This window comes from Corticium candelabrum, chromosome 12, assembly GCF_963422355.1.
Source record: "Corticium candelabrum chromosome 12, ooCorCand1.1, whole genome shotgun sequence".
Classification (NCBI taxonomy): Eukaryota; Metazoa; Porifera; class Homoscleromorpha; order Homosclerophorida; family Plakinidae; genus Corticium; species Corticium candelabrum.
The window spans coordinates 3215483-3235482 of NC_085096.1; the positions used below are offsets into that span (position 1 = coordinate 3215483).

The 20000-nt window shown below is 41.6% G+C and overlaps 1 protein-coding gene across 1 annotated transcript in view; it reads right to left on the reverse strand.

The window, feature by feature from the left end:
- Window positions 1-12244: 12244 nt before the first annotated feature.
- Window positions 12245-20000, reverse strand: part of LOC134187579 (collagen alpha-1(XXIV) chain-like) — an 8534-nt gene continuing 778 nt past the window's right edge. Inside the window, exons 2-11 of the mRNA XM_062655732.1 lie at window positions 16903-17021; window positions 16796-16831; window positions 16386-16481; window positions 13504-13629; window positions 13386-13439; window positions 13275-13328; window positions 13007-13060; window positions 12887-12949; window positions 12696-12813; window positions 12245-12635 (exon numbers count right to left, since the gene is read on the reverse strand). Of these exons, the coding sequence (XP_062511716.1) occupies window positions 12256-12635; window positions 12696-12813; window positions 12887-12949; window positions 13007-13060; window positions 13275-13328; window positions 13386-13439; window positions 13504-13629; window positions 16386-16481; window positions 16796-16831; window positions 16903-17021 (1100 nt within the window). The 3' untranslated portion in view covers window positions 12245-12255. The remainder of the gene's footprint in view (window positions 12636-12695; window positions 12814-12886; window positions 12950-13006; window positions 13061-13274; window positions 13329-13385; window positions 13440-13503; window positions 13630-16385; window positions 16482-16795; window positions 16832-16902; window positions 17022-20000) is intronic.

Below are 20000 nucleotides of genomic sequence, written 5' to 3' on the forward strand. Positions count from 1 at the left end.
AAAAAGCCCCTACCTTTAATTCTCAAAATACCTACACCTGACGCACAAAACTCCTACCCCTGATGCACAAAACCTTACCCTTGATGCACAAAGCATCTACCTCTGATGCGCGATTAAATCTACTTTGGCACGTATCGCGCGCCATATCAACTGTCCTATCATACATTTAGGTTTAATTATGGTTGCTTATTGCTTTGTTACCTGCATGTTGATCATCTCTTGTAAAAGTTTGTCTATGTTAGTGCTTCCTTTATTGTCGATTTTGCCAATGAGAGCTTCTCTAACGTAACGAGGTCGCAGGTTGATGGCTTGACCGTCTGCGTTCTTTCCTAAAAAGTTGATCTTTACTCGTTCATCTTGCACGTTGTTTAAGAGAGCCTCCAGTTGGTCAATTCTGATTTGATGTAAAGCAAACAAGCAGAGAGTTGCCCCAGCCAATATCAACGTTGCTGCACAGGATGCGTACAAAAGGAAACGATCCTTTCGAGAGACGGTGCACCGATGCTCGCTGATTTCTCCCATCGTCTGGTTCTGAATGAGCAGCTGTGAGGTGAGCTTGTCTTAACATATTCCTGTAATAAGCGGGGAGCTATCACCTAAACTGCGGTATATACGATAGAGTGCGGTTTACCTTATGTAGAGAGATAGATGGTCCCACATGTCCCGTGTTACACAGTATCATACCTCTGACCTCCGTGGGAGTTTGTATTCTAAATGTAAATTTTGCAGAGGAGACGTTGCGCTGGGACGCCTCTTGGTTGTATTCAAGTATTGTTGTATTTTATTCAAGTATTGTTGTATTGTATTCAACTTTCAAGTTTATCATAAAGAGTTTCGCTATTGCCGGTGGCTATCTAGCCGTGACCGTCTACCTTAGTTTATGTACGCTATTTTGCGGACCGTCTCTGCCATATCATTGACGTCATTTAACGCATCACGTGCACAACTTAGACCAGAATGCCAATGCTTCTCCTATTTCTAGATAGCTCACAATAGCATCTCAATGCAATGATCGCGCTTGCTCTCTTTAGCAATATACCGTACCCTAAACTATTTATTTATTTATCGTTTACCCGTAAACTACCGTGCAATTATTGGATCTCAATAATTAAAATTTTGCACAGTTGCACTCAGAGTAACTAAACTACAGCATGTTTGTTCGCACCGTTTAAGTACATAACTCGGTCACCCTTCACCTTTCAAGTGTCATGTTCAATCAAGTGTTGCCATTAAAGTTGTGTACTTTCGTAAAAAAAGCGCGATTTAGATATCTCACTGCTGTCCAAGTAGTAGCGTCAGTCTTTTGATCGACAAATCAGTTGCAAGTACTTTAGCGATAGTTATACGTCAATCGAGTCTGTCAATGATAACGTAGTGTTGTGCGTGTGTCTTCTTTCTATCGGTCTGCGTGTTTCTGTCGCTAGAGTGCATTTGTCACGTCTGACTGGCCCTAGACACGTGCATCTGATAAGCAGTTCAACTTCGTCACGTGGGTCTCAAAAGTGAGGGGTTCATCAATAATTAAAGTTGAACATGTGACGTCATAGAGAACGCGGAACATTTCGAAACTAAGACGTTTAGGACTACTCGATTCTCAAAACACCCAAGATTAAATGCAATAATAATTATAACGAACCACACCCTAAAAAGGGCGGGACTCGCGCCTACGCGCCCTTGAGCTGCAGTCTTTCAGTTCACTGTGATTAGACCATTTATTGCTCTAATAAATGCCGATGAAATGAAGGTGCTATTGAATGGTAATCCCATGTCATCAAATGATGGTGATAAAGAAGAGATGCATCTTGTTTGTTATGCACGCGATGAGTTTATGACGTCACGATACTGTCCAATCAGCAGAGACTTCCGCGGAAAAATAGGGTATACATATATATACATAACTAGTAGCCGGTCACGGATAAATAGCCACTTGCAGAATATATAAATTACTGATATTAAAATTAGTAAATTACTTTATATATTAAACTTCTTATGGTAGAGCATTGAAACCAAATTGGTATTCAAGAGTTGTACAAAGCAGGATAGCCAAATACATCTATGTCACTCTGCTGCATGGATGAATGATCTTAACTAGTCTCTCAAACAATGCTTTTTGGTTGATGTCAAAGCAATTGACAGAAGGGTGTTAAACCTATGTATCCAGACATCGCCTTGCTGTGTCTTTAATAACGGTATAAAAGTTGAAACACGTTTATACTGAGTAACTCTGCCATTACAAAGTGTGGAACAAGACTGTCACAGTAGAGCAACAGGGCAATTGTACAAAGTCTTCCACGGACTTGAAACTGTTGGTAATACAGCACAACGAAAGTTTCATAGATTAACTATGGTATCAACGGTCTAGCTCATTTGTATACCGACTCTTGAATAATTATCTTGAGTTGCAATGTTAATATTCTTCTGCGATTATAATATGTATTGAAAATTTGCTATCTCTCTCCTCTCTGTCTCCCTCTCCCTTTCCCTCTCCCTCTCCCTCTCCCTCTCCCTCTCCCTCCCCTCCCCTCCCCTCCCCTCCCACTCTCCTCCCCTCCCCTCCCACTCTCCTCCCCTCCCCTCCCCTCTCCTCCCCTCCCCTCCCCCTCCTCCCCTCCCCTCCCCCTCTCCTCCCCTCCCCTCACCCTCTCCTTCCCTCCCCTCTCCTCTCCTCCCTTCTTCTCCCCTCACCTCCCCTCTCCTCCCCTTTCCCTCTCCTCCCCTCCCCTCCCCTCCCCTTCCCACCCCTCCCTCCCTTCCCCTTCCCTCCCCTTCCCCTCCTCTCCCCTCCTCTCCCCTCCTCTCCCCTCCTCTCCCCTTCCTTCCCCCTCCCCTCCCCTCCCTTCCCCCTCCCCTCCCTTCCCCTCTCCTTCCCCTCTCCTTCCCCTCTCCTTCCCCTTCCCTCCCCTTCCCCTCCTCTCTCTCCATTTTTCATAAAGTATAAGTAAATACAACTGCAAACATCGTATAGAGAAAATCTACAGTTATTAAAACTAAACCATTACCTGTTCATTACCCCCAGAAGGTGTACCTGCAGCCTCTGTCCACATACAGCCAGAACTCCATGCTCTTCCATGATCTATTGTCCCGCTGTTTTTCAGGCATGCGAATATGACATAATTTATGTACAGGTATGTTCTGGCGGTAATGATGTATGAGCTAGACAAGTCAGAACGCAGGCTAGCTAACCCCAAACCAATTAAATATTGTCTGCTGCTACATTACAATCCACATTATAATCCACATACTTTCTTTTCAAAGAGACTACATCAGCTACCATGTTCGTTTGTCGCTAGACACTATAATCGCACGCTGTTGTGCGCTGCTGTTGCAAACACGTTTATTGATTAGCCATTTATATTAACGTAGCCCGTATTGTCTGGTAGTCACACTTTGTAATGAGAAATGATGCCACTTTTTCTCAAGTGCGCTAGGCGTATGTTGGCTTAGACAGATGATGGTACACTATATGCACTTGAAACGTGTTGTTAGTTGCATGAGGTAGCGGGGTTCAAGTTTCAAGTTCAAGTGTAGATCTCTCGTGCACATGCAATTCCTGACAGGCGCCATGAACCCCGAAAAATGTACTGAATTATGTTGCTGAACCAGTACGCCACAGCATCGCTGCCTGGTATGTTCTTTCCAAAAACTCTGTTGCATGCTGTTACTAGGCGATGGTTAGTCACTTGATTAAGAATGGCCAATAAAAGCGATGTCCTAATAATACAAAATAAATTTATTGTTCTGTTGATATCTGTTCTTTACATCTGTTTGTGATTGCATGGCAATGCGACTGTGTTTAGTGGTTGCAGTGTTTCATACTACACTTCAGTCATCTATTTGTGTCTATCTCGATGCTACACGGTGTTCAACTTGTTTGCAGGTCAAGACAATGTCTATCTATCCCGTATGCAGGTATCCGGGACATTCCATAGTGCAGTGATCTTACGTAGTTGAGTTAGAGGTCATCTAATGTTTGATGTTGGCCAAAATTCACAAAAGATTGCATCCTAATGTGTTGTACTTCAAGATGTATCATATATTCTTCTGATCCAAAATTGCTACAATTTTGACAAACCTACCACAATGTACTACTGTAACACAATGATGGTCTTTTCTGAACAAATAGAATATAATTCTACTCAAGCAAATCATAGACTCCATACACCACTGTAAACTACTTTTCGACAAATCTTGTTGATGTCCATTTTGAAGTGGTATCGATATGACACAAGCCAGTCATCTGAGAAAATAACAGCAAATCATCTCCAATATAATTTTCAAAGTATACTTTCAACACAAAACATTTCTTTCACTACACAAATCCGTCATTGTCCTCAAGTCTTCTCTTTGCTTTTTGATTGTGTGAACGACTCTGTGACGTATTTGCTCTTCTACCAGTTTGTCTCTCTGGTAACGCTGTCTCCTCTGTTGTGTAAACTCCCGCATATCGCCTCTTGACACATCGATATATGAAATACGCAATAACCATGACAACCAACAGTGAACATCCAGATGTAACTATGGCAATCGTCAATGAATGAAAGTCCGATGAAGAATCGTCAACAGTGTCAGACCATAATGTCATTGAGCTATTGGTCGATAACACCATTGATGTTGACATCGTTGTATGTACTGATGACAACAATGGCTCATCACTGCCACAAGGAGAAGTCTCATTCAAGTCACTGTCCGTATCAAACAAAGAACTACGTTGCAAGGAAAGTATGTCTAACCCGTTGACTCTAATGTACTCAAAACAGCCACTAAAATGTGACAGAAATGATACTCTGGGGTCACGTGACTGACCGATGACAACTAAATCATGATGTGATAAGAAAAAATCCGATGATTCGTTGCCACTACTCTGAGTATCACTGCTATTAACATTAAAAGCCACAAATGCCCCATGTCTGGTAATTGAAACCGAATGTCGATACCCATCAGCCACGTTTACGTTCGATGTCAATGCAATAAGTATCTCGTCACAATGTCCAAAACGTACATCCAATCTTCCAGCAGCATTGACAGATACACTAAGATAGCCATCATGCTCTGTGTTAACCGATGAAGTAAGGAGCACCAGAAGTGAATCGATCGAATAGGTTGAGAAAACCAGACTGATCTGGTCAAATAAAGTACGAGATCGCACAGACAATGAAAACTTATACTGAACAGAAGTTTGTCCAGAAAAAAATATAACCACCTGACTTATGATCTGTGATATACAATTACGTAATTAACATAAATAAATTCTTTAAACTTAATTTTCAAAACTCAATTATTAACTTATGCAAGCGTTGATTCAGATCGATGTATACTCACCAGACCACGGTGATGCACAAAAGTGCATTTGCTCTGACTGTCCGTAGCAGTATGCACCGTTGATACACACTCTCTGCCTCCATTGTTCAATGACCGTGTGGTACGAATCAAAACACGACGACGACCATATTGACCATTCAGACCATCGACCAGAAATATCGACAACAACTGGAGGGTCAGAAGTTGTTAAAGTGAGTAGAGTGGCTAACAAAATGGACAAACAATAAGACAAACACATAACCACAAATGCACAGGAAAGCGGTGTTTTAAAGAAGTAGTAAACAACGGTAACAGTCTCACTGTGCTAGTCATCATTCACATGTCTGCATTGCTTTGTCACATAATCAGTCAATTGTTTTGACACAACAAACAAAATTCAGGTCACAATACAAGTAGTACACAACAATTACTATAGAATTGGCGATGATTCAGATTAGCGTTTGTTCAACTGTATTACTGATTGCAGTGTGACATCATGTCACAATCATGTCACATTGCAGTCAATAGTACAGTTGAACCTCACCAATCCGAATCCTTGCTAATTCGAATTACCATTGGCACCCTGCCTTGCATACCCAGATCCTATTAGGCAGACACATCCGTGTGTCCTTGACTACATGTACAAACATAAGATGTAGAACCCGACGTAAATGCGCCAACGGTCTGGTGTCCGAGGTAAGGTCTGGACCTCCAAAGGTTACACTTTTACTACAATGCAGCAATCCGAACAACTTCACTAATTCGTACAGCGGCTGCAGCTGTTCGGATTAGCGAAGTTCTACTATAATAAAACTACAAAGTCTATAATTTAGATACTGCTTTCCATCAATTTCACTAAAAATCATATTCAATTATGGTCGCTAGCTTTGTTTCGCAGTAAGTGTCCAAGCCAGTCAACAACGAAACAAAATTTAATAAATCTGTACTGAGCCAACACAAATCCACATATTTTGGTATTTCACCAATTATTTGTATTCTTTACCGTTTATAATGTTTTTTTAGACAAAGCCTTTCGAGGCTTCAAAATAATTTTGAATTTTTATATCAATCATATTCTTTAAATCTCCATGTGCAATATTAGTCATTTTTGATTAATTATTTGCTTTATTATTCCATCAAGTTGATTCAATTCTCTAAACAGTTTGACGACGCCCAGCACAATACTACAACAAAAGTTTTCTGCCAGTTGAGTCTCTACAGCAGCAGCATATCGCACAGGAAAACTTACTTGCAGAGTGGAATACAATGGTCAGTCCTCGGTCATTGAACGACAAACTGATTTTCATGACTGACCATCCCCTTTTTCTCTGATCGGACATACATACATAATTGGTCAAAGTGTAATAGTTATTGCATGAATGGTAGGGAATCAATGAGCGACCCAAAGTTTAGACAACTGGCAGAAGCAGCAGGAAAAATCTAAGACTTGATGAATCCTAGATGCATGAGTGACAATCCTGTAACAGTTATATTTTGATAGGAAATAAATATGGTAGTAAAAATGATGCAAACAATACAGAGAAGTAAATGTTGATGTCGATGATTACAAGAAGAGATTATGAAATCAGATAAGAATAACATCAGGAGTAACCAGCGTTCCATTCGAGAACACAGATAAACCTTTAACGCATCCAGTTTCTTTCTTATTGTTACGATTGATCGACCAGTGCGTGTGGACGGGAAGATCTGGTGCCACGGTTGCAAAGCAATTGATGGCTACTGCTTTAGATGTACCGTTGACGGTCACTTTGGATGGTGGACTGTGCACAAATTGCAACTGAGATATTACTTCAAACATAGACAAGGTATTAAATAGGAATAAGAAACAATAAATGTAAACCTTTATGTCAATTACCTATTTTTGTATCTCTAGCATCTTAGCCCAAGCGGTTGACTGCATGGCAGTGGTAGAAGCCAACGGAAAATTGGTCCATCTTTCTGATTTTTAAGATTTTCGCTTTACTACTTGTCCACTGTTGTGAGCCTCGTGTCCAGAAAACGTCCGGTGCGGGTGGACCGACAGCAGCACACCGCAATTCTAATTCTCCTTGTGATTGAACAGCAACGATAGAAGGAATGGGACTGGTGATACGAGCAGGAGCTGCAGTCAACACAATATTGATATATGTATATATATATTTTTTTTATTTAGTAAGTATAACATTCTTATTGCAGATAACAACTACCCGTCCCCTGCCAAAGTTGGCAAATCCCAAAAGTCAAACTCAGTGTCAAATCGCAAACTAGTGCAAATCATACGTGCGTTAAACTGAAATAAGCGAACTGAAACTGTTGCAGTAAGTTACTGACTGCCCTACTAAAACTTATTCTGGTCTTTGCTGTGGTCTTGGACGCGATAACCTTCAAAGTGGCAAGACTGGAAGACGTCCACAAACCAAAAGACTCCACTATTATTGGGTAGAAGTAACCTCCTGCCGCATTGACTTTGCTGTCGTGTCTATGGTCTTTCTCTTCTTCACCAGCCATTGCAGCGGCTCCAGCAGAAATGGCGGATTTAGCGACGTACGCCGGCTGCATGGTGATTCTTATCGAAACGTCGAAATAACCTGGTCGTCCATCAGCGAAATCTGGATGAAAGATTTCTCCAGGGCGGCTAGTGCTGTCTGGACCACAACGTTGCTCGAGCTGAGCGCCTTCGTTATCCACCAGTAATGCGTGATATATGATGTCCCTCAGTGCATCGTGGCGTTTAGAACGTAAAGAACCGTGACCACATCCAAGAACATGGTCGCCAAAGCAATCAATTACACACCCACAGGAACAACGTATTGATTGTAAAGGAGAAATAATCGGAATTCCAAGCCATAGCTTCAGAGCAACTGTAATTTCATGCGGAGCCATGGATAGGCCTAACTTAACGTTTGGAATGGCCCGTAACCATGCTGCAGCATGAACTGACGACTCTGTGTTGAGACGTGCCTTGTCTCGAAGACTGCTTGTGTCTTTAAGGTTGGAGAGCAATGCGTCATACAGCTGCCTCTGTAATACACGTTGAGACTCACCAGACGAGTTATTAGGATGACCGTCCGCGCCGTAACTAGCCAGAACTTGTCTATAGCGGACAAGGGCGTTTTCTTCACCCGGGATGGATATCGGCGTACAAGGTGATTCGACAAACATTGGTGACGTTGGAACTAACACATGTGTAGTCAACTTCTTGTTCTGGACTAGAAGGCGTGTTGAAAGCTCCAGAGAAGTTTGACAGCTACCAAGAAAAGCGGCAGCCGAAGTTGTAGCTGTCTGTCTCAACCCCAGGCCTCCCATGCGCATTGGTAGAGTAGCTTGCTGCCAAGAAGCATCAGGCAGAGAAGTCTTAGTTATAAGTTCTAGAGAACGTCGTGTCCCGGTGTCAAAGCGTGTCCAGTGGTGATCAGTTGTGCCCGGAGGAACTGTTCTGAGAAGGTTGTTGATTTGGCAGAGGCTGAGGCAACTGCGAAGTAGATGAAGCTCGACTTGGGGGTTGTTCAATTCTGGCAGAAAGCTTTGATTTTCAAGCACACTGTCAACCTTTTGCATACAATGGCACAGTAAAAATCATCCGTTCCACAGACGGGTGACCCAAGCAGCTCAACTCCGGTATCTTCACTGCAGATGCGGCGGATTTGTGATGGAAACTTAGGAAATGATTGATCACCTGACGGCCAACAGACTTTGCACTTCTTCAGGTGGAGTTTTAAGCCAAAAGACTGTCCATTGTTAATCAATGAATTCAAGAACGAAGAAACAGCGTCTCTGGTCCCAGCAAAGGTACCGTCATCAAGATACCAAACGTGAAGGAAAAGTCCATCGATTGAACCAATGGTATCTAACAATTGAAGGACTACAAGCGAGAAAAGCAAAGGACCAGAGGGTCACCTTGCTGCACTCCAGTTGTTGACAAAATACGATGTTGACCAAATCTTAATTCTCCTATAGTTGTGTAACAGCACTGCACATAAAAAGACGTAGAAAAAGCAACAGGAACGCCGCACAAGCCGATTAACGAGTTCAATGAAGGCAAAGTAAAACGATCGCAAACAAATCTATCTCGAAAAACCAGATGAAAGTCGAACCTCATCTACCAGTGAGCGTCACCATATACATCCGGGAACTATATATATATATATATATATATATATATATATATGTCGATCTATAGAAGCTTTTTTCGAAAGAAAAGGAAGAGTGGTAACATTTGCCTGTCTAGCGAAGACATGTAGGCTTGTAAAATCAATTCAAATAGTCCGGTACTGTAGATTCAGTAACGTATACTTTCGTTCTATGCTATAGACGATTAAATAGCTAATTTATGTCTAAAGGCGTGGCTGATCCTTACCTTTGTGACGTCACGGAACCCCTCCTTCGAAAATCCTAAATCCACCCCTGGTGAGTGGTCGCTTCGAGCGCACAGCCGTCGTTCAAAAATTAGAAGTCATAGTAAAGTAGTGATATCAACATATCTAGCACTCTTGTACAGGTATAATTACACTATAAAATCACGATTTTCAAATAGCTGCGGCTTCCATTAAGATAGAGGAACGCTCCGTCGTTTAGCGCTACGCCCACGAAAACTTGATTGCATAGCTACGCAATCAAGATAAAAGGTTGGTTTGAGCTACATGCAAAACTGGATATGAGAACGCTAGATATTAGCAGCAAGTAGCCTAGAAACAGAGCGCATACTATGGTCACTTGAGAAACATTTCGTCAACGCGCGCTAACTCTAGCAGCCTCGCTGTCATCAAAATGCTAGAAGACACTCCCGAGACGTTGAGAAAATGTGCCCGTGGGTTATGAAACTGGCACGTGACCTAATTATTGCCTACCACGTGATCATCGTATTCGCTCTGGTTTCACGCTCATATGTAACGCTCGCATGTTCAAACCTGGTTTTGTGTAAAAGGTAAGCTTTTGGTGCCTTCAACCTGAGGAAAGATGACGAGTTGGTTTGTGCGCGACCCGAACTCTGCTTCAACAACGAGATTGCATAATCGCTCCCGTACGTTTTCTCTATTTGTAAGTGCGACTACGCTCTAATATCCAGTTTTGCCTGTAGTTCAGCCCAACCTTCCAACTTGATTGCGTAGACCATGCTATCAAGTTTGCGGGGGCGTAGTTTTCTAAACGCCGAAGTGTACCTTTAATTTTCTTTGCTAAACTTTTCTTCGGAAAAACGAGATCTCGCTGTCCCAAACAAAGAACTATTATCTGATTCCATTCTACCAGTAGTCTAGGCACAAAATTACATTATAGAATAGCTAGCTATGTGTACTGTAGACGCAATATTTGCTATCAAATAACTAGTAGGAGTTCCCGCACGTGATAGCCTAGCCTAGCCTAGTCGAGCTCTTATACATTGGGAACCTGCGGGTATTGTCTTTTGTCGATAGTGCAAATGTGCTTTGATTCTTTTCACTTTATATTGTCATGACTAGAAAGACCATTCCTTGGACTAAGATTGCGTCGACCAGGGGCGGATTTAGGATTGTCGGATGGGGGTTACATGACGTCACAAAAGGTTAGGATTAGCCACGCCTCCAGATATAAATTAGCTACTTAATCATCTAGATCATAGAACGGAAGTATGCGTTAATTAATATATCTGCAGTACCGGACAATTTGACTTGATTTTGCAAGCCTACATGTCTTTTGCTAGACAGGCAAATGTTACCGCTCTTTCTTTTCTTTCGAAAAACGTTTCTTAGAGATCGACATATATGGTTTCATGAAATTGTGATGTTGTGACCATCATATATATTTTCATGAGATAGAAAATAACTACTTTGAAAACAGTATCATTGCAAGGAAGTAACAAAGTGGTGGTGTTCGAGCTGGGCCAAAAAGCCACGGTTTGATTTCAACTAGCACTCTTAGCCTCCAAGTCCCCAAAGAAGTGGAGGAGTGGCTCACACAGAGTCGCATCCACCTCCCCTTTTTTCGTGGCTGCAAGCCTGAAATGCCTCGAGTTTACAGGAAGAAGCCTTCGCAACGTTTTTCGGATGTCTTGGCAACTTGAAGTCTGAAAGGGCTAGCCTCTTTCAAGCGACGACTCTCTAGGACAGCCAAACAAAGATGTCAGCTGACGATGTGAAGCCGTTCAGCAAGTTCTTTCATGTGCCAAATTGGCGCATTGTGTCCAATGTTCGCGTTTAGTAGGCTACAAAGACTAGGATTACCGTACCACTTACTCGTACTGTCTCACTGCTGGTACGCGGTCATCGCCGCGTGATGACGTCACATAAAATTTTAGGGGTACCACGGAGTCCCCGGAACACCCTGTAGATCCGCCAGTATCCACAGATCTCAAATAGTTCTTTACACTTATGTTATACATGATTAGGGTTAGCACTGAGTTTGGCCTTAACTTAAACGCAGTCATTCCTAGTGCCGCGCGCGTGCACGCACGCACGAACACACACACACACACACACACACACACACACACACAAGCACGCATACACACAAATTTGATTACAGTAAGGACGTTTCAGACAGGTATGACTAAAAGCAGAAGAAAGGTTTGATGGCGGTCATGCATGCACGTCTATAGCCGCATGTGCCTCAGTTTAATTGTGTGATTGAATGAATACCGTGTCTCGCTTATAGCTTAGATAATTGGCGAAACCCGCTCTCGTGACATTTTAGCATATGCTCTAAGTAGTTTGAGCAAATTGCGGTAAGCCTAAGGCGTAGATTCTTACATATAAGTAAACATTCATCACACTAAACTTGGTTGCAAATGCATATTTGAACAGCGTGCACTACAAGTTGCACACGAAATACAGTACATTGTCACAGCAGCGTAGCATATATAGTGCATTGACATCGACTTAGAGTCTATACTAGCGAGTGACGCAAACACTTGATTTGACTAAACATGTTCATTTATGCTGCTGAAAATTGTCAATGTCATAATTCCAGCTCATTATGAGTGTGTTAAGAGTCGAACGTTGATATGGCATAACAGCCAAAATAGGATTGGTAACTTTGACTGAACCTTTGATTTGACGAACGTTTGCTGACTGAAATGCGATCGCCTTTGTTTAGCTTTCTCAGCAAACCAGCTTCAGACATGTTATAGGAGAGAACGTCTTGTGAACTGGAATGTTGTTGGATGTGCTGCTCAGAAATCACAGAATCATTTATTCCGAAAGAGAATCCGCACCAATAATGGCTTGCAGAAATAGGGTCGCACACGACTTGAGCATAGATGTAATACAATCCTCTTTGGGGAACGATTAAGTATCCGTTATCGTATTTCATTCCGTTGTCTACAAATCCACCATAACTGCCTGTCGTCCAGGTAAGTCGACTACCTAAAATGTATTAGCCAAACAAGTGATTTAAACAAGTAAAACTCGCTACATCATACTAACCACTGAAGCCAGATCCATACAAATGAGCTGCAGGACGATTATAAAACGATTGAGTTAGTTTTGTAAAACGCGCATCAATCGCTTTCGACAGATATGCTTCAAGAGATGTTTCGTCTACCTTTAGTAAAACCATATTAATTACTATTCAGAAATTGTTACTTTTTGTTCAGAAACCGTCGGCTAACACTCACAATAGCTCCAGGTACTCCTTGTCGACCTTGTTCACCTTTGTGACCTGCTATTCCTCTATCACCCTATTAATGTGATGTTTAAAAAATTATGAAATGATGCGATAGAGTAAGTAGAATTACGTTTGGCCCTTGTGGTCCTCTGACTCCTTCTCTTCCTTGGTGTCCAGGAGGGCCCTACAAAACGTAAAAATATTAGGGGGAAAGAAACCGTAAGCAGGACTAATAATTCTATTATAACAACAAACCACATTTAGTTAGAACAACAGTACAAATAAAGCTAGACCAAGATACGAAAAAGAAAGACTAATATGTAGAATGTCAATTTCAAGTAAAAATTTTTGGATGAAAGAACACAAAGTATTTTCTGAATTATTAGATTCTATCTTACGTGAGTTCCGTCGAGGCCAGGAGAACCGCGAAATCCTCTCGGTCCTGTTCCCCCCTTATGGTGTACAGATAATTAGTTTCATTGAATACAATTAGCTAAAATGATTTCTACCTTTATTCCTTTGCTTCCAGTTTTACCCGGCGAGCCACGAGGTCCTACTGAACCCTAATAATGTCATTAATGATAAAATAGCGTACTACTTTAGAATATATTACTGATTATATTTTACTGCGAATCCTGTTGTGCCAGGTGGACCTTGCTCTCCAACTCTTCCTTGCAGACCTCGAGGGCCTACTACTCCAGGGGCTCCTCTAGGTCCTGTTGCACCTTCTGGACCTGTAGGGCCACGTTCACCCTAAACAAATACGCAACAAAGAATTAGTCTGTTTCTTAGTTAGACTAATAATTAAGGCATATCAAGAAATCTTTCTAAAGTTTTACTATTAAATAAATATTAATGAATTATACACGGTATACACGCAGACCTAACCTACCTACTTCGAAAGCAGTGTTTCTTTGTATTACATAGTTACGCGGACCTGATGAGAAATATACCCTGGTTGCCTTAGGGAACAACTCTTAAGCTTTAATCATATATAGTTATTGGACATTTTTGCATAAAAAGCGTAAATACTGAAAGAGTGTCTTGAGACACACAATGCACACATTGCTAGACGCCCGAGAACAGTTGATACTGTCTTAGATAACCCAGACATGACTTAGAGTTGTTTTTGTCGTTTACTGAAAGACGACTTGAGGCTTTCTAGCGTTCCAGCGTTAGCTAGAGCTACGCTGATTGCTCACGTATATTCTAGTCTATATAGCTAAAATTTGCCTTTTTGCTAGACTTGGTAGACCGCAAAGCGTATAGCTATATAGACAGGACTTGTTTCCGGGATCAGAAATTTTCCAAAGAAATGTGCTAGCAGAAAGTAACTTAGCGTAGTAAAACATGCTAAACATGTGCTATACACGATTCTTTCGCATACTTCCATTGACTATCATCAAGTGTGAAAGAACAGTTCATGCAGTTCTAAGACGTTCTAACAGAAGGAGGTACTTCAAGTCTACCATGACACAACACCGGCTCAATAGTCAAGCAGTAGGAGGATACCGAAAAACAGTACAGTTGATCTTAATTAATTATTAGTAAAATGGTGGTACTCGAATAAACGCAATAGACAAATAATTGCTGGTTTCAATAATAATTTTTAATCTCCCACATTTATTTGTATATTTTGGACAGTGTAAGCTGCATGACTCTACAAAGTGATTCTTTTTGCACTAAAGAAGAGCAAACTAATACACTAGGTTACTCATTTATAAAGAACTACTAATATTGTCATCCTGCAACACTCCTAAGCGACGTCAACTACATCTAATGACGCAAGAAGCACCAAGGGCGTAGCGTGGAATGGGCAAACAAGGCTATAGCCCGTTGTTTGTAGGCGTGTTCATAAAAGTTGTGGACTGTCAATACGTAAGAGGACCAAACTGTATGTAGTCTATACACAACATTTTTCTAGTCTGGATCTGCCACTGACTCTCACGTATCATGTAATTAGAAGTCAATAAAAGTGGGCATGTCAATAAAAGGTGGGCGTGGTTATATAACGTTTGTGTGGGTCGCAACAACTATCAGTTTAGCTCCCCATTTCTAGAGGTCACGCAACGCCCCTAGAGGCACTAATTTAGTTTTCTAACTCCTGATTGTTGGTGGTTTTCAAATGGCCTACCATATTTTTACTCTGATGAGTGCACAAAACAAAACAATGCCATTGAAAGTCAGGTTTGGCAATAACTATCTGCCTCTCTTGTGCTAGCGTTCTACACCTACAGTACAACGTCAAGCTCGGATCTAGGGATGGTGCACTTGGTACACGTGCACCCCAACACAGTGTGCGTATCTGGAGAAATTTTCATATATGCTCTCAGTACCCAGTTCAAAGTAATGGCCATTGCAATGCATTTTAGTGTTAAGCTACAGCTGTTGTCTATGGACATAAACGAAGTATATATAAGTACTTTCCAAGGGCAGCAGCATATCAGGGACAAGGGTATCGGAACCAATGACCGATCCTGAAAAGGTTCATGAAACAGTGTAGGTGACTGTTTTCCTTCCTTACCTATCGTTATGGTACACCAAGAAACCGCCGCGCAAATATTTCATCAGAGACAGTAGAAGAGTAGATAGATGAACTATTGTCATTTCGTTCCGGGATCACTTCCTTGGTCAACTACAGTAAACGTTTTGACTCAATTTATGTGGTTGAGACCTTAAAGATTCTGTCGTTTGTGCAATTGAGCAGGGTACAAGTTTCTGAACGCACAAGGACTAAGCCTTGTCCCTCCTAGGTAGCTATATGCGTATATACAGACACATTTCGGAAAGATACGCAGAAGACATTGGAGAGTCTAACAAGACGTATGCATGTAACCAAACGGATCTGCCTAGACCTTCGACTTTTGACGAGGAGCTGGATGGTATCAGTCACTGGCAGGCTTTTGAAATTAAGACTTGACATCGACTCTGTAGCAAGCTCTATAGCAGCCGGCACAGATGAACAGTATTTCCAACTGCGTGTAAATACACTCTTGAGAATTATTTACACATTACCAGTAACCATTTGTATAGCTGTAAACAGAGCATTAGCGAACTACTAAGGCTTTTAGATCTTCCACGTGGTCTACAATGGGACAGACAATATTAGCGGTCTCGCCCTGTCACACTTTCACTACGAAATGCAAAGAGAATACGAGGAAGTCATCAATGTGCTAGAAAACACCCCTGGAAGAATGGAAAAATTTAATTCATATTCTAGACTCAGACGAATAATCTGCAGCTTGGTGCCTAGTGCCGTTTTGTAACTACCGCGGTTCCCTAAGCCTAAGTTTTGTGTTAATATAAATTTTCCTTTGTTGACATTAATCGTGTACTCTCTATCATGTGGCTCTGGATCCGCGCAAGCAACGTCTAAGTCGCTTTGCAAATCACGGTACAAACTGCTTACTTGTTTAGCGTGGCCAAGATAAATACAAGTAAACAGTGACGTTAACCAATGCAAACAATATATTTCTATTTGTACTGCATACAATTGCTGCAAGTCTCACTTTGTCTCCCTTTACTCCTGTTGTTCCAGGTAGACCTGGGTCACCTTTGTGGCCCTGCAGGAGATAATTAACACAAATAAAATAGAGAAGATTCACCTGTATAACCGAGCACACATAAAAAAACGAACTCTCACATTGCAATTATTCACTATTTCTATTTCTGTTTTTGACAATTCCACCGTATCGTGTGTAAACCTATTCGTTCAAGTCAAAACCATACGCAAATATGCAAACAGACTACTCTCAATACTAGCTGCATTTTGACTAAGTATACGAGCGTTATTAAGTTCATTAAATTAATTGAAATAATAAGAAATGAAAGCGGTAAAGGAGAAACATATTCACGTATTTAAAGATCCTAAATCTTTTGAAAAGAACTGACAAAATTAATGTAATCGAATTATACTTACCCTAACACCTTGTATGCCAGGATGACCGACTTCACCCTGAAATAGACAACAGTAACTATTACAATAATTGCACGAAACTTTGCAGGGCTTTAGATATGATCGCTCACTTTGTCCCCTTTTTGGCAAGCCCGAATATATGCTTCAGTGGGTCCAGTGGTAGTTCCATTGACAAATGTGTAGAAAGACATGCAGAGAAAAATGTTGGCAAGTACCAAATTCATTTTGACTACAGAAACAAATCTAAGTTTATAGAAGTTTATCGGAGGTTGTCTATAGTATACGTGTACTGGTACAGGTAATAGTTTGCATGACGGTGTAACAGTTATACGACTCACGACATTGGTTGTTTTACATTAGTATATATACTTGTACATATGCACACTCACACGCCCCCGCGCAAACGCGCACGCACGCACGTGTAGACACACCACGCATTCACCTCACATGCACGCATGCACGCACGCACACAAACACATGCAGACCCACGCACACAGCGACACAGAGACACAAATGGACAAATTGACAAATGTTAAGCCTTCGACGACCCTAAAAGAACACTTCCGAGAACTGCGCATCATTAGTGCGCAGCGTAGTGCGTAGCCGATATAGCAAAGTCCAGTGTTCCTGCGTACGGATGAGTATTTCGTAAACTGTTGGAACACGATCGACGACAGCGTCCACTGCCTTTAACGCCAATTCGCTCGGATGCTGCCAGACAGAAAAATTGCACGAAAACAATTACGGTTAGTTTACCGGCTTAGCGTCGGGGGGGGGGGGGGGGGCTGGGAGACGCTATAGCCCTCCCAAACATTTTGGGCATGTCACTCAGCTTCAAGTAGAACTAGATTTCTAAGTCACTAAACAGAGACAGTTCTCTTAATCTCAAAGTAGTAGGTTGAAGATCGACGTCGCTAATATCTTTGACAATACACATCATTATTTTAGTATCATAAAACCTGTATCGTGTAGTCGTGCATGGACATGTAAAGTGTGCGTGACCACCACTGATTTGAGACGTTTGCTACGCTTTCCAGTAATGGCAATCAAAAGAAGCCTATCTATCAATTATTTTTCAAGTAAGTCTACTTGAGGTGGACAACTCGATTGACCAGAGAATGGCATCTCCTGCGGCTCCGCTACCTTATGATATGCTTGCACTCCACGGTACTTTTTCCACAGGTTATTATAGATAAATAGCTAGACTTACATTGCTTGCTATATTGCAAAATGCTAAAATCGATCAACACCGTTTGCATTAAATTGGGTTAAATTTCTATTCCATTGTCATTGAGATGCCATTTGATTTGTCGACCGCAGCTAGCCATGAAAACCTTTTCGGCACGGACTGTAACAGTGTTTCATTTCTATATACGTACACTGACAGCATTCAGTCTCGCAGTTTATTTGCAACGTAAAATTAATACTATTTACTTAGATATCCACAAAATACGATCTAGAAAAGCAGACAATGGACATGCCTTTGCATGTGAAAAATGGGCGTGGTTTGCGGTCTAACTTATTAGGACTCCAAACTTCAGGACCACTCTACGCCTGTGGTCTGTAGACAGTCTGAAAGTAGCACGACGGTTTCTACCGTTCTTGGACCACGGAACACAACAGATAGACCATTTCCGGAAATGCAATTACGTTGGTAACGCTCACGCGATTCCATGGCGCGCGAAAAAAACCGCTTCGCTTGGCGAACGAAATTCTTGAAACGGCCTCGTCAGTTTTTAAGTTTGTAAAAGTTCTTAGCGTACATCTGTCGAGTTTGCTCTGAGATAGCGCTCAGCTATCCAACTTGTTTAGTATTGATTTCCCATAAGCGAGCGAAGGCGGAGTCAGCAGCTACCGCATATCTCGGTAATGCACCTTTACGTTAGGTTTAGTTGCAGAAATAGCTCCCCTGCCTCAGTGCACCACGAGCAGGCTAGGGCTACCGCTAAAATCCATTTGGAGCTTGGTCGGAGTCACCAAGGTGCACTGACAATGGCGAAACACTGGCACTAGACACCAAGGCACACAAGTACCTAGCCTTGTACCCAAGAGGGCCTGGATACGAGGCTAACATAGATACCCGGCTGCTGCATGATGTTACTGCCAAATCAGCCGTCACGTCCACCCTAGTCAATGATAAGGTACTCACTTATGTACTCCCGAGTCGAGAGAAGAAATTGCGTGCAAAAATCTTGTATTATTAAGAAAATTCAGCCATAGCTCGTCATCACTGTGACTTAAACCTGCAACCATGCACGTTCCCGGATGTTACATTCTCAAAATGCACTGTCTAAGCAATTGAGCTACACGCGCGCGCGCGCGCACGCACGCACACCTCAACCTCTCCTCTTATATTGCTTTCGTCTAAACGGACACGCTACCCCTTCATTGGGGACAAAGACAAAATCACAAAACTTTTTGCCACGCATATCAATGCACTTGTGTACTGCATAACCTCCGTTGTTTCCAAAATAATTCTTACAGGTCTGGCATTCAGTAGAGACTTTTTGCTGATGCATAGGTTTTTGTCTTTCAGCAATGTATTTGTTTCTCTTCAAGTCAATAATCCGTCCAAAGTTTCTGAGGCAGTCAGGGCAGACAAAAGTTTGAAAATCAACATTACCAGCTAGATGACACTTGACTAGACTCTAGGCATGCATGTTAATGGTCTTTCCAGGCAGATTTTGATTTATTTGCTAAGTATAATCAACAGCTTTTTTGAAATCTTTAGAGCATTTAGGTATTTTCTAATTATGTATTTCCAGCGTTTCTTAGGGCTACCTTACGGAGGTTTTTCTGATAACCACCCAAAGAAGCACATCTTGGGAATTTGATGGTTGGGCATTTGAGCCAAATGCTCTAATTATTGCATACGTTGGCCTATACATTTAATGTTTATAGAGTAAGGTTCTCCCCATCTTCGTCTTATTGTTTTATTTGAGATATTATTTTCTCACTGTGTTGTGATAGAGACTCCAAGACACGACCGTGAAGACATCTATTATGAAAATAGTTCAATGTCTGAAAATTTTTCTTAAAGGTTCATGATTCAGAGCCATATAATAGTGTAGAGAGCACACAAGCATCATATACTTTGCGTTTTGTCAATGTAGTCAGATTTTCATCTTCAAGCACAGCATTATACGTAAAGCTCCAAATGTCTTGAATGCTTTTGTAATTCTGCAATCGACACCAGCAGTATATAGAC